This window comes from Portunus trituberculatus, chromosome 20 (genome assembly GCF_017591435.1).
Source record: "Portunus trituberculatus isolate SZX2019 chromosome 20, ASM1759143v1, whole genome shotgun sequence".
Taxonomy (NCBI): Eukaryota; Metazoa; Arthropoda; class Malacostraca; order Decapoda; family Portunidae; genus Portunus; species Portunus trituberculatus.
This window is the reverse complement of record NC_059274.1, coordinates 9,252,824-9,265,326: the sequence shown is the minus strand read 5'-3', so window position 1 is coordinate 9,265,326 and position 12,503 is coordinate 9,252,824. Positions and strand designations below refer to the sequence as shown.

General features: G+C 38.0%; 1 protein-coding gene across 8 annotated transcripts in view; it reads left to right on the top strand.

The window, feature by feature from the left end:
• LOC123506795 (survival motor neuron protein-like) overlaps window positions 1-8,391 on the top strand; it is a 105,680-nt gene extending 97,289 nt beyond the window's left edge. For all 8 annotated transcript variants that reach the window (XM_045259141.1, XM_045259138.1, XM_045259142.1 and 5 more), the window contains one exon: window positions 7,743-8,391. In XM_045259141.1, coding sequence (XP_045115076.1) covers window positions 7,743-7,913 — 171 coding nt within the window. In that variant the 3' untranslated portion in view covers window positions 7,914-8,391. The remainder of the gene's footprint in view (window positions 1-7,742) is intronic.
• Window positions 8,392-12,503: the final 4,112 nt, after the last annotated feature.

Genomic DNA, 12,503 nt, shown 5'->3' with positions numbered 1-12,503 from the left:
ACACCAAGCCTGATACACCATCTGGCCTCATTGCTTTTCTGACATCCAACTTATCCAATAATCTTCCAATATCCTCTATGTGCACTTCGATCTCTTGTAATCCTTGGCAATGCATTGTCCTACTAGGTTCTGTGAAATCTTCTTATGCAGTGAACACCGTTTTGAAGCTCTCATTCATTATTTCACACATTTTTTTCTCTGTTTGGTATGTCTTCCTTTCTTTAATTATTTTTTCAGTTGTTTCCTTGTTCTTTGTTTTGCCATTTATAAACTTGTAGAAAAGTAACTCTATAAAGAGGTACAAATCTTTTTACTCCATTATATTTCTGTAAGAATGTCATATTTCCCTTGTACTATCTTTCTGTACATAATATTTCTCCTCTCAATATCAGGAAAATAGATTCTTAATTTTAAAAAATCTGCTCTTGCATAATTTAATCTCTCTCCTTTGTAGTCATCTCTGTAACTTATCCCATCTTCCTCCTGAATTTGCATCTCAAATGTCACATGATCACTTCTTTCCATTGAATTAAGGTATTGTATGATTGGAGGGGGCTTTGGTTTCTTTGTGAATACTAGGTCAAACAACAATGGTTCTTCTTCCCCCTTGTGCCTTGTTGACTCCTCCACCCACTGATCCATTGCATTAACCATAGTCAACTGTAACACTGCTCAGCATTATCCATTACTTCCATCTCTCTCTCCAGTTTACTTTTTTGCAGTTAAAGTCTCCAACTAAAAGTATTCTTTTATCTTTTCTTATCATGTTATCTAGGCACTTAATCACCTCTCTTTGCATACCTTTATGTTTTTCAGTTCCCCAATGTATTAGTTTTAGGTGGCACATATGTAACTGTAATTTTTCTCTTTTTCAATTCCTCTGTTATGATTGTTACTCCCATTACTTCCACTTTGTCTTCTCGATATTGCACATCCTCCAAACATATATTATCACAAACCATTATTAGCACTCCTCCTCCCCCTTTATCCTTCGTGTCTCTCCTCCAGCTATCATATCCTTCCTCTTTGAAATTACCATGAATCTCTTTTCTTAGTTTTGTTTCAACAGTGCACATTACATCTGGCTTTTTCTCTTTCAAATAATCCCTAATCTCCAACATGCTTAATAACAACCCATCTATATTAGTATAAGTCACTCTTAATTTCTTGCCCCTTCTACAACCTCCTCCTTCTTCCATAGGTATCACTTCTTTAGTCTCATATCCAAAACCCTCCTGTAAAAATTCTTCTTCTCTATCTCTGTCCTTTTCTATTTTTTTCCTTAGCTTCACTTCTTAGCACTTTCTCCTTTTCCCTCTCCTCTAGGTTCATATCTCTTTTTATCCATATATCTTTGTGTTCAGTATCATTGGCCAGCCTCCCTCTTATAGCCATAATTTCCTCTACTGCCACTTGGGATCTCATTTTCACTTTCATTGGTCTCCTACCCCTTCACTGTATCTTCCTAGCCTGATCACTTCCTCCACCTCTTGGTCTAGTTCTTGTGTGCTGTCTTGTACTTGTTTGATAACAGTTTTGGCCAATTCTCTCTCCACGTTCTTTCTTGAATTTATTTGGATTTTTTCTTTTCCTTCAGTCCAAAAATCATGAAGCTTTTTTTCTTATCCACTGCATCCCGCACCAGTTCTTTCTCTTTAATTACTTCATTTACAGCGACTTTCGTGTTTTCCTGAATTTGTCTCTTTACTACCTCCGAAAATGTATATTTTCCTCTTTCTGTTCCTGCTTCCATTTATTTCATAGTTCCTTCAGCTTGTTTTCACCCAATCCACCTTCTGCCCTGTCCACAATCCCATCCTGCTTTTTATTAACCTGTAAGCTCCTTAAGGAGCTTTTGTAGTCTTGGAATGCGGCTTTTAGTACGTCATTTTGTTTCTTTATTTCTTGTATCTCCTCTTTTAATCCCTGATTGATTACACTGATCTTTTCACATTCTACCAATCTCAACTTCAGCTATGTGTTTTCTGTTGTCAGTCGGTCGTGTTTATCCATTAGACTCGACATCACTTCCTTCATATACAGTAATTCCCTTTCTACTTTGATTAACCTTCTCTTACTACCTCGTTCGTCCCTGAATCCACAAAAATCCTTGTCCATAATATCATCAGTTAGTTTCCTTAGTCACACAGGGTTTCAATTTACTGTTGGTTTTCACACGATGGTGTATGTCTTGATTCCGTCATACATCTGGCAGCACTTCTCTGTTTCATCTCTCTTTCTTCCTTCTTTCCGTATATACGATTCAAAACTTATTTAATATGAAGACAGGAGAACTTGTGTATTTACCTAGTTGTATTTACCTAGTTGTAGTTTTACAGGGCCTGGGCTTTATGCTCGTGTGGTCCCGTCTCCATATCTACACTTATCCAATTTTTCTTTAAATGTACACTCTTTGCTGATACCACTTCCTCACTCAAACTGTTCCAAGTCTCAACACATCTTTGCGGGAAACTAAATTTTTTAACATCTCTCAGACATCGTCCCTTCCTTAGTTTCTTACTATGCGATCTTGTGCTTCTAAAGTCATATTCTTCTCTCGGGATCAGTTTCTTATTATCCACTTCATCCATTCCGTTAATCAGTTTATAAACTTGTATCAGATCCCCTCTCTCTCTTCTCTGCTCCAAGGTTGGTAGATCCATAGCCTTTAGTCTCTCCTCATATGTCATCCCTTTAAATTCTGGAACCATTCTTGTAGCCATTTTTTGTAGTCTCTTTAATTTTTTTATGTGTTTCTTTTTATGGGGAGTCCACACAACTCCTGCATATTCCAATCTAGGTCTTATTTTAGTACTTATCAATTTCTTCATCATTTCCTTGTCCATATAGTGAAATGCTACTCCAATATTCCTTAGCAAATTATACGTCTCTCTGATAATTCTATCAATATGGCTAACCGGTTGATTGTCACTCCCAAGTCCTTTTCCTTTTTTACTTTTTCTAGTTCTACTCCATCTCCCATCTTATAGATTCCCACTGGTCGTCTTTCACTTTTTCCCATTTCCATGACATGGCTTTTGTCCACATTGAATTCCATCTCCCATTTTTTGCTCGATTTCCAGATCTTGTTTAAGTCTTCCTGTAGTATTTCACAATCCTCTTTTTGTTTAATGACTCTGCACAGTTTCGCATCGTCCGCAAACAGATTTATGTAGCTGTTCACTCCCTCTGGCATGTCATTTATATATACGAGAAAAAGTATTGGTGCCAATACTGACCCTGTGGCACTCCGCTGTCTACTGTTCTCCACTTGGACTTCATATCTTTAACTATCGTCCTTATTTCTCTCCCCCTTAAGTAATTCTTCATCCATCTCAATGTGCTTCCTTTTAAGCCATCCTTCTCCTCTAACTTCCATAGTAATCTTTCATGTGGCACTTTATCAAAAGCCTTTTTTAGATCTAAATAAATACAGTCAACCCATCCCTCTCTCTCTTGTACTTTATCAACTATTCTAGAGTAGAAACTCAATAAATTTGTCACACATGACCGACCTTTTCTAAAACCAAATTGGCTATTTGATAATATTTTGTTGTCTTCAAGAAACTCAATCCATTGCTTCTTTATTACTTTTTCACACATCTTGCATATTACACTAGTTAGTGATACTGGTCTGTAATTTAAAGGTTCTTCCTTCCTTCCACTCTTATATATGGGAACCACCTCAGCTCTTTTCCACTCCACTGGCACTGTTCCATTTTCTATTGAGCATTTTATGATGTTGTATATTGGACTTGCTAGTTCTTCCCTACATTCTTTCAGTATTCTGCCTGAGACTTCATCCGGTCCCATTGCCTTTTCCTCATCCAATTCCGTCATCAACTTTTTTATTTCAAGCTTGGTTACTTTAATCTCTTTCATATAGACAGTCTCTCTATTACCCTGTGGTCTTTCAAATTTGGATTCCTTAGTAAAGACCTCATGAAATTTACTATTTAACCCGTAAAGTCCGACAGGCCTTAAATAGGGCTGCATTGCACATTTCCGACAGTCCTTAAATCAGCTACTTTCTAATAAAACCGCTAGCATTGGTAGCGCTGCTATATTTGGTCATGACGTAGGCCTATGGTAGTACTGTCGGCTCCCAGGAAGCACACCGCTCTAGCCAGCTAGTCTCCGCAAATTTCTGTGAGGTGCGTGAGCGTCTTCGCGGTGATAATTATTTACGTATTTACGTATTTACTTATTTAAGAACTATTATTTACAACTATGGCTACTGGTGCTAAGAGGAAGCTAAAGTTTAGTGATAAAAGTGATAGACAAGGCAGGACAAGACGGAAAGTGCACTGGTTTAGATCCCGACCTCGCTATTGTGACAACATCGTCACCCACGCTTGATAAAACATACGTAACTATAATCAGCCAATATGGTGAAAACACGAAAAACATGTCACATAAAAACATGAGCAGTGCCTTACATTATGTAAGAATACACATAAAGCACCTCCCCAGTTGCCGCCACAATCTTCTCCAATTATCGGTTATTATTCTGAGACAACCATAGTGAGTAGAGCAATAAAAACTTGTAGGATGATGCATTGTCATGTCTACTAACAGCAGATTTTTTTCCAGAGTAATTTATAAGAGTTGATGTTTTTATGATAATTGCTAATATGCAATTTTGCCCATCGGTCTTAGCGGGTTAACAGTTCTGCCATACTTTTTGGGTCTTCCACCATTCCGTTTTCTCCTTTTAACCTTTCTATTGTTTCTTTTTGTCTTATTTTTCCATTTATGAATCTGTAGAACAATTTTGGTTGTTCCTTACATTTTTCTATATAGTACTTCTTCTGCTGCTGCTTGTGATTTTAGTAATATCTTAATTGGTCTCACTGTTCCTTCTTGATATGGTCCCATTCTATGGATTTCTTCTACTTCCTCTTCTAAGTTCTGTCTATCCTCGTCATTCAGATGTTTTAGTAGGTCTTTTACTGATTTCATTTCGTCTTTTTCCCTTCTTGGTCTATATTTAACATTTTTTTCTTTCAGTCCAAAAATAATTACACTCTTCTTTTTTTCCGCAATTTCTCTTACTAAATTTTCTTTTTTCTTGAGGACTCCTATCATTTTGCTTGTCATATTTTCATCTCTTTCTTTTAACTGTTCTTGAAATACTTCTTGAAATGATTCCTTGTCTTTCTTATCTTGGATTCTCCATGCTTGTACTTCTTTTTTAATCACGTCTTGTACTCTTTCTTCTTCTTTGTTAACTAGATCTTTTAGCTTCTCTTTTTCTTTCTTGGCTTTACCGAGTCCTTCTTCCATCAATTTCTTGTAGTTCGCTACTTCCACTTTTAATTCTTCATTTTCGGTTCTTAGCCTAGTTTCGTTTTCTTCCACTCTTTTTATCCTTTCTTTCAATTTCTGGAGCTCTTTATCCTGTTCTTCATTCTCTTTCATTCCCATACTCTCCTTTATCAATTTATCTAATTTACGTTCGATAGTCAAGACTCTATCAAATAGTGAAGTTTGCGCCGTATCAAAGCCTTCAAATTCTCTTTCTCCCTCACCAACATTGTCATCATCAGCTTTCATTCTTTCCCTTGTCACATACCTGCATTTAGATGGAATATCTTTCTCACTCATTATTATTTAACACTGTATTCATGAAAAAAAATGAGTCCACACTTATCGCCCAGGCCACTGTAAACCCAAACAAAGGTAGTGAAGATCAGCTGATTCTCGGGAGCGACGGTATTGCGTGCTTCCTCTACCGCGTCTCGTGTGTGTGTGTGTGTGTGTGTGTACCTAGTTGTATTTACCTAGTTGTAGTTTTACAGGGCCTGGGCTTTATGCTCGTGTGGCCCCGTCTCCATATCTACACTTATCCAATCTTACTTTAAAAGTGTGCACACTCGTTGCAGACACTACTTCTTCATCTAAACTGTTCCACGTCTCAATACATCTCTGCGGGAAACTATATTTTTTAATATCTCTCAGACATCTTCCCTTTCTCAGCTTTTACTATGCGATCTTGTGCTTGGTGTCATATTCTTCTCTTAGGATCAGTTTCTCATTATCCACTTGGTCCATTCTGTTGATCAATTTATAGACTTGTATCAGGTCTCCTCTCTCCTTCTTTGTTCCAAGGTTGGTAGATCCATAGCCTTTAGTCTCTCCTCATATGTCATCCCTTCAAGTTCTGGGACCATTCTTGTAGCCATTTTTGTAGCCTCTCCAATTTCTTATGTGTTTCTTTTTATGAGGGGTCCACACTACTCCTGCATATTCCAATCTGGGTCTTATTATAGTATTTATCAATTTCTTCATCATTTCTTTGTCCATGTAGTGAAATGCTACTCCAATATTCCTCAGCAAATTATATGTTTCTCTAAAAATTCTATCAATATGGCTTACTGGTTGATTGTTTTCTTCCATCATCACTCCTAAGTCCTTTTCCTTTTTGACTTTCTCCAGTTCTACTCCATCTCCCATCTTATAGATTCCCACAGGTCATCTTTGACTCTCCCATTTCCATGACATGGCTTTTGTTCACATTGAATTCCATTTCCCATTTCTTACTCCATTCCCAGATCTTATTTAGGTCTTCTTGCAGTGTGTGTGTTTTCTAATTTGTACTTTTGTATATCCCTTTAAAAGGTAATAACATTTCTAATAAATAGAAGAGGACCCAAATTCACGTTGTGGTTGCCAGATTTACCAAATATCGTATATTTTTGGACATTCTATTTTCACATACTGATATAGTAAGATAATTTAGTTTTTTTTTTTAAACACATTTCTATGGCATAAATGTCTTAATGGTGAACTTAAGGTTATAACCATGCATGGTACATTTTTTTTTTTTTACACCATCTCTATCCTTGGGACGAAAATAACTTTGTTACTCAATTGATAACTCAAAGTTAGTATATTTTCTTTCCTTCAAGGCTAGGAAGTAGACTACAAGAAAACATGAACATATAAAGTCCCATAAATGAGTTTATTTTCATAACTTAGAAATAAAAGTCTGATTTTGAGATTGTCTATTTTCAACCAATTCTTTCTGCATGGACGTGTTCAGCATCACAGAGACTTAACAATGATAGATAATGGACAGTCGCTTTATCCATCTCCAAGCGCACATTCAATCCTGTCCACTCATGCATTCTTCCTCACTCAACTTTCATAGCTGGGCTTTGAGATAAGTACCCAAAAGTATCCCCTTTAGCCCATAAATTCCGTGAAAACCCCACATGGTATCACAGCTTAGGGACACGGTGATAAAAGCACTGCAGCACCCGCAGGTTATTTTGCTTTTGGCCACAATTTTTTTTTCTCAAAGAAAATCGAACAAAAATAGCAGTATACTTTCCTTGTGAAGCATTAAGTACTGCAGAGGCGAGGTGAAATGTATGTTATGATTTTGTGCTGTATTAAAGTCTCTAAAAATTAAAGAGCTTGGTATGCCAGGCGACTATATTTTGTTTTTATATAATGATGTTAGTCACATAAATTCAAGTAATTATAAAGAAATACCATGGTAAAATAACAACGGAAAAATACAGGAAGGAGTAAAAGCATGGTAAATCGTAATATAACATATAAAGACGACTCCTCTATACCATGAGACGATGCTGACCCACTCCTTAATTAAACCAGCCAGCGAATACTAAAAACTTGCCAGTATGGGTCCTCTCGTTTTCATGCAGTAGCATAATGTGAGTAACGTTATTTTGTTTAAAGATTAATTGAATTTTTTCTTAATTTATTCTTTTCAGCCACATCTTCCTTTGCTGCCCCCACCCCCAGCCCTCGCCTTGAATACTGGTGAGAACTCCGAGACATCAGAGGCACTACATACTATGTTAATGAGCTGGTACATGACTGGCTACCATACAGGCTACTACCAGGGCATTCAACAAACACAGGCTAGGCGGAAGAACCGGTAGTTGCAAGACTCTAATGGGATGTACAGTTGCCTTACATGCTGTTTTAATCAGAAAGTCTCTCGTCCTGTGACAACAAAGGCATTCAATGGTGGTTGTAATCGTGGATTTCAGTGTGTATGGATTCTTTTAACTGTTTTGTCAAGAGATGTTAAAGTATAACATAGCACTATATATTGTGATATACTTACTGTAATCATGTAAATTAGGTAATTACAGAAATATGATTAGAAATGTCTAACTGAAGCTTGACGGATTGTCATCCAAATAGGTTGAGAGATGCTAAAATAGACATTTTTCTGCCCTTTTTTTTATATGATGTGCTCAGAGCGAGAGTGATGTAAGAGACCTTGTGACCAAAATTATCATTTTTATTATATTGTCTTGATAACCAGTGTTTTGATAACCAGTATTGAAGTCCCTCTGAAGATGTACATTTGATATTGTTTGTAACATTTTTAAAGTAAAGTAATCTTTTGCACATCTGTTTTGCCAGAACCTTGTGAAAGTTAGATCATTCGAAGTTGAATGCAGTATTCCCACCTCCTCTACCCTCCTTGTAGTAGTAGTAGTAGTAGTAGTAGTAGTAGTTCAGTGTTCCATTTTTCCAGTAACTTTTTTTCTGTGATTACATTATTTTTTCTTGTGTTTCTGTGGTGTTGTGACTTTGATGTGTTTTTTTCTGTGACTTACTCTGCTTGTGGTTTAAATTTACCTTTGTGCGATCAAGTGGCTCTTTTTGGGTTAAAAGTGCTTTGTGACTTTCATTGGTATCGCATAGCAGTGGTAGAGCAGGAAACCAGGTAGAAAGGCGTGTTCACAGATAGCACTTATTTCTATTTTTTGCACATAGGCAGGTGTGTAATAAGTGTTATCCAAGTGTTGGGATCATCATATGTTCATGCGAAACCTCAATCCCCTCACTTCGCGGATAATTTTTCTCGCTAGTTAGAATCGGCCATTTTAACTAGTCTCTCAGACTAATCCGCCTCCTTATCAATAACAAGTCTCAGTACAATTCGCTCCTCACTTTCAAGTCTCATAATTAGAGTAATCCGGATCCCTCTTAATGCTGTAATTCTCTAGTTTACCCCTCATTAGTGATTGTACTCATAAGTGTTTACTTAAGTATAATCTAGGTAATTTCCAAGGTTGCCTTTATTATCACTCTGCCAAGTTCCTCACTTAAGTAATTCGCTTATCATTTTTTTTTGTTGTTGTTTGTTTAACATCTATTTAATATGGCTTCCGCTCAGTTTAACGTTGAAGATTTTTGTGACCCTTCTCTGGAACAACTTAAAGATGCTAATATAAAGAAGGACCAATGGAAAGCCATCGCTAAACATTTTGATGTTCCCATCACGTCTCAGATGACTAAAGAGGTCATTAAGAATGTAGTTGTTGAACATCTAGTGCAAGAAGGTCAGTTGCTAGGAAATGCCATAGAAGAGTTAACTCCCATGTCAGCCTCTACGAGGACTATAATACACAGTCCCAGGAAGAACAGGATAAGAGTAGGATAAGTCAGTGGGAAATTGAGAAGCTTAAACTAGAATACCGGATGCATGAAAAACAAATGCAACTACAGGCAGAAAAAGAAGCAAAAGAAATGCAACTACAGGAAAAACAAATGCAACTACAGGCAGAAAAGAAGATAAAGATAAATGAGAGAATTTCAGTTACAACTTAAAAGGCAGGAGAAAGAGTTAGAAATTCAGGAGTTAGCCCTACGAAATGACGCTAAGTTTAGAGGGGAAGAAATAGATATAAAGAAAAAGTTAGCAAGCTTTAATCCCGCTACAGCTGCTCCGCTAGTTCCCCCTTTTGATGAATCTGATGTTGACGGGTCATTTCGCGCCTTTGAGAGCATTACTAATAGGAATAAATGGCCCAAGGATCAGTGGGTGTCTCTCCTTGTCCCTAAGCTAGTAGGAAAAGCTTATAGGGCCTTAGTGATGAGGTAGAATATGAAGAGATCAAAGGTAACATTCTAGACGCTTACTCTATCACTTCTGACGGATACAGACAACAGTTCCGAAAGTATATGAAACCAGAGTCTCACACCTATGTTGAATTTGCTAGTGAGAAACTAAGACAATTTAAGTCATGGTTAGCCATTAAATGGCTGCTTACGTTAGCCACTATGCCAAATCAGAACACACATCACTACATGTCACCTATTTACTAATTATTCTTATGTTTTATTTCCCTTAAAACATACAGATTCAATAAGGGTTTGTAGTGTTATGAATGCACTGTAGTAGAAATAGATAATAACAATTGTATACATACAGGTAGGTCTGGGGGCAGGCAGGTGGGGTGGGGAATGGGTTCAGGGTCATTCATTTATCACCTGGCCAAAGAAAGATGGAAGAAAAGTCACGAATCTGGTACAATATACAGCCAAGAAGGAACTTTATACAACGTATATAACTACTTCTAAAACCTTGACTTATACCTCAGTGATTGTGGAAAATAATATTTTGAAAGCAGAATAGGTATGTTATATTATTTAGAAAGTTTTTGGACTTTCTTTACCCTTTTACAAAATTATGCAGAGAGAGAAAAAGGTGGTTGGTGAAGGCTTAAAAGGTCAGGTGATCTCTAATCCTTTTGCCCTAATACTGGGAGAGATTTGTAACCTGTACTGAAGTCCTTTTCACACCCAAAGTGACTCAGGCACTGTTTGACTATAATGAGAAATTTAGACAATTTAACATTAGCCGCCCTTAACATTACCACCTTTTCGGAGTTGCTCAATCTAATGGTCCTGGAAGAATGGAAGAACAAGTTACCCTTTAATATTCTGAGGCATGTGGAAGAACGGGGAAAGAGTGATCTTATGTCTGCTGCTAAAGTGGCTGATGCCTTTGCTTTGTTGATGGGATCCCTGGGTAGTAGAGGTCGTGGTTCACTATCTAATGTTAGGTCCTCCTTTGGGGAAGGTTTTGGGGGCGCGGGTGGTAAGCCGACCGGATTCTCGCCAAATGCATATAATTCCCCCTGGTGTACATACTGTAAAAAGCCAGGTCACACGATCCAGAAATGTAGACACCCAAGTTGCAAGGCCTCTCAACGTCAACTTTCTTTTGTGGCCCTAAACCTAACACATTTGAGAACAAGAAACCAGTGGCCCTAGCTAACCCTGTCAACTCTCCTCTAGAACTTTATGACTCGTACATGTATCAAGGTAAAGTGTCCTGACTGATGGTAAAGACAAGGCAATAAATGTCAAGGTTCTGCGTGATACAGGTGCTGCCCAATCCATCTTAAGGGAAGATGTCATCCCTAACATCAAACAGGCTTTCACTGGGGAGAAGGTGATCCTTACAGGTCTCGAATCACAGCTCTCCTATCCCTTGGCTAATATTAGCTTACAGTGCCCATTCATTTCAGGAGAGGTTGTGGTAGCCATTAAACCTGGTGAACTGCCAGTACCGTACATCTTGTACTGGGTAATGATCTTGCGGGTAACTTGGCTGTTCCAAACTTAATTGTTCTTGATTCTCCTTAACAGAAAGTCCCACTAAGACCCTGGACGAAACATCCCCTCACTTCTTCCCAGTGTGTGCAGTCACCAGGTCTCAGTCCAAGTCCCTGCCCTTTCACCACCTCCTCCACCAATGATTGCCTCTACTGACAACTTGTACAATAACATCATTTCAAAGGAGAATTTGATTAATGCTCAGGAACAGGATCTCACTTTGGCTAAGATCAGACATGTTGCCAGTGAGACAAAGGATATGTCTAAATTGCCTTGTTTTTATTATCAGGAAGGAGTCCTGATGCGTGCCTACAGACCTCCTGAACTGAAACAACTAGACACCTGGTCAGAAACACATCAAGTTGTCATCCCTTGTCTGTAAGACCAGCCATTATAGAACTAGCTCATGATGGATTGTCAGGTCATCTAGGCATCCAAAAAACCTACAAGAAGGCTCTTCAACATTTTTTGGCCAGGAATGAAAAGGATGTGTCACACTATGTAAAAACATGTCACATATGTCAAATTGTGGGTAAGCCTAACGAACGCCTTGTGCCAGCTCCTCTGACGCCTATTCCAGTTCAGACGGAGCCCTTCGAAAAGATCATTCTAGACTGCGTAGGGCCCTTACCCAAAACCAAACGAGGGAATCAGTATTTGTTAACCCTCATGGATCCCACTACCAGGTACCCTGAAGCATTCCTCTTAAGAACATCACATCAAAGACCATTGTAAAACATCTAATACATTTTTCACCTCGGTAGGAATTCCAAAACAAATTCAGTCTGACAAGGGTAGCAATTTCACTAGCAATTTTTTCCAACAGATAGTGAATGAGCTAAACATCGACCATGTTACCTCCTCGGCTTACCACCCCAATCCCAAGGCTGTCTGGAGCGGTTTCACCAAACATTAAAATCCATGATGAAGAAGTATTGCTTGGAGCATCAAGGAGACTGGGATGAAAGTATCTCTTTCCTTCTCTTCGCTTTAAGAGAATCTCCTCAAGATTCTTTAGGTTACTCCCTTTTGAATTACTCTATGGTAGACAGATCAGGGGGCCTCTCAAAATATTAAAGGATCAATGGTTTACTCAAAATACTCCTTCA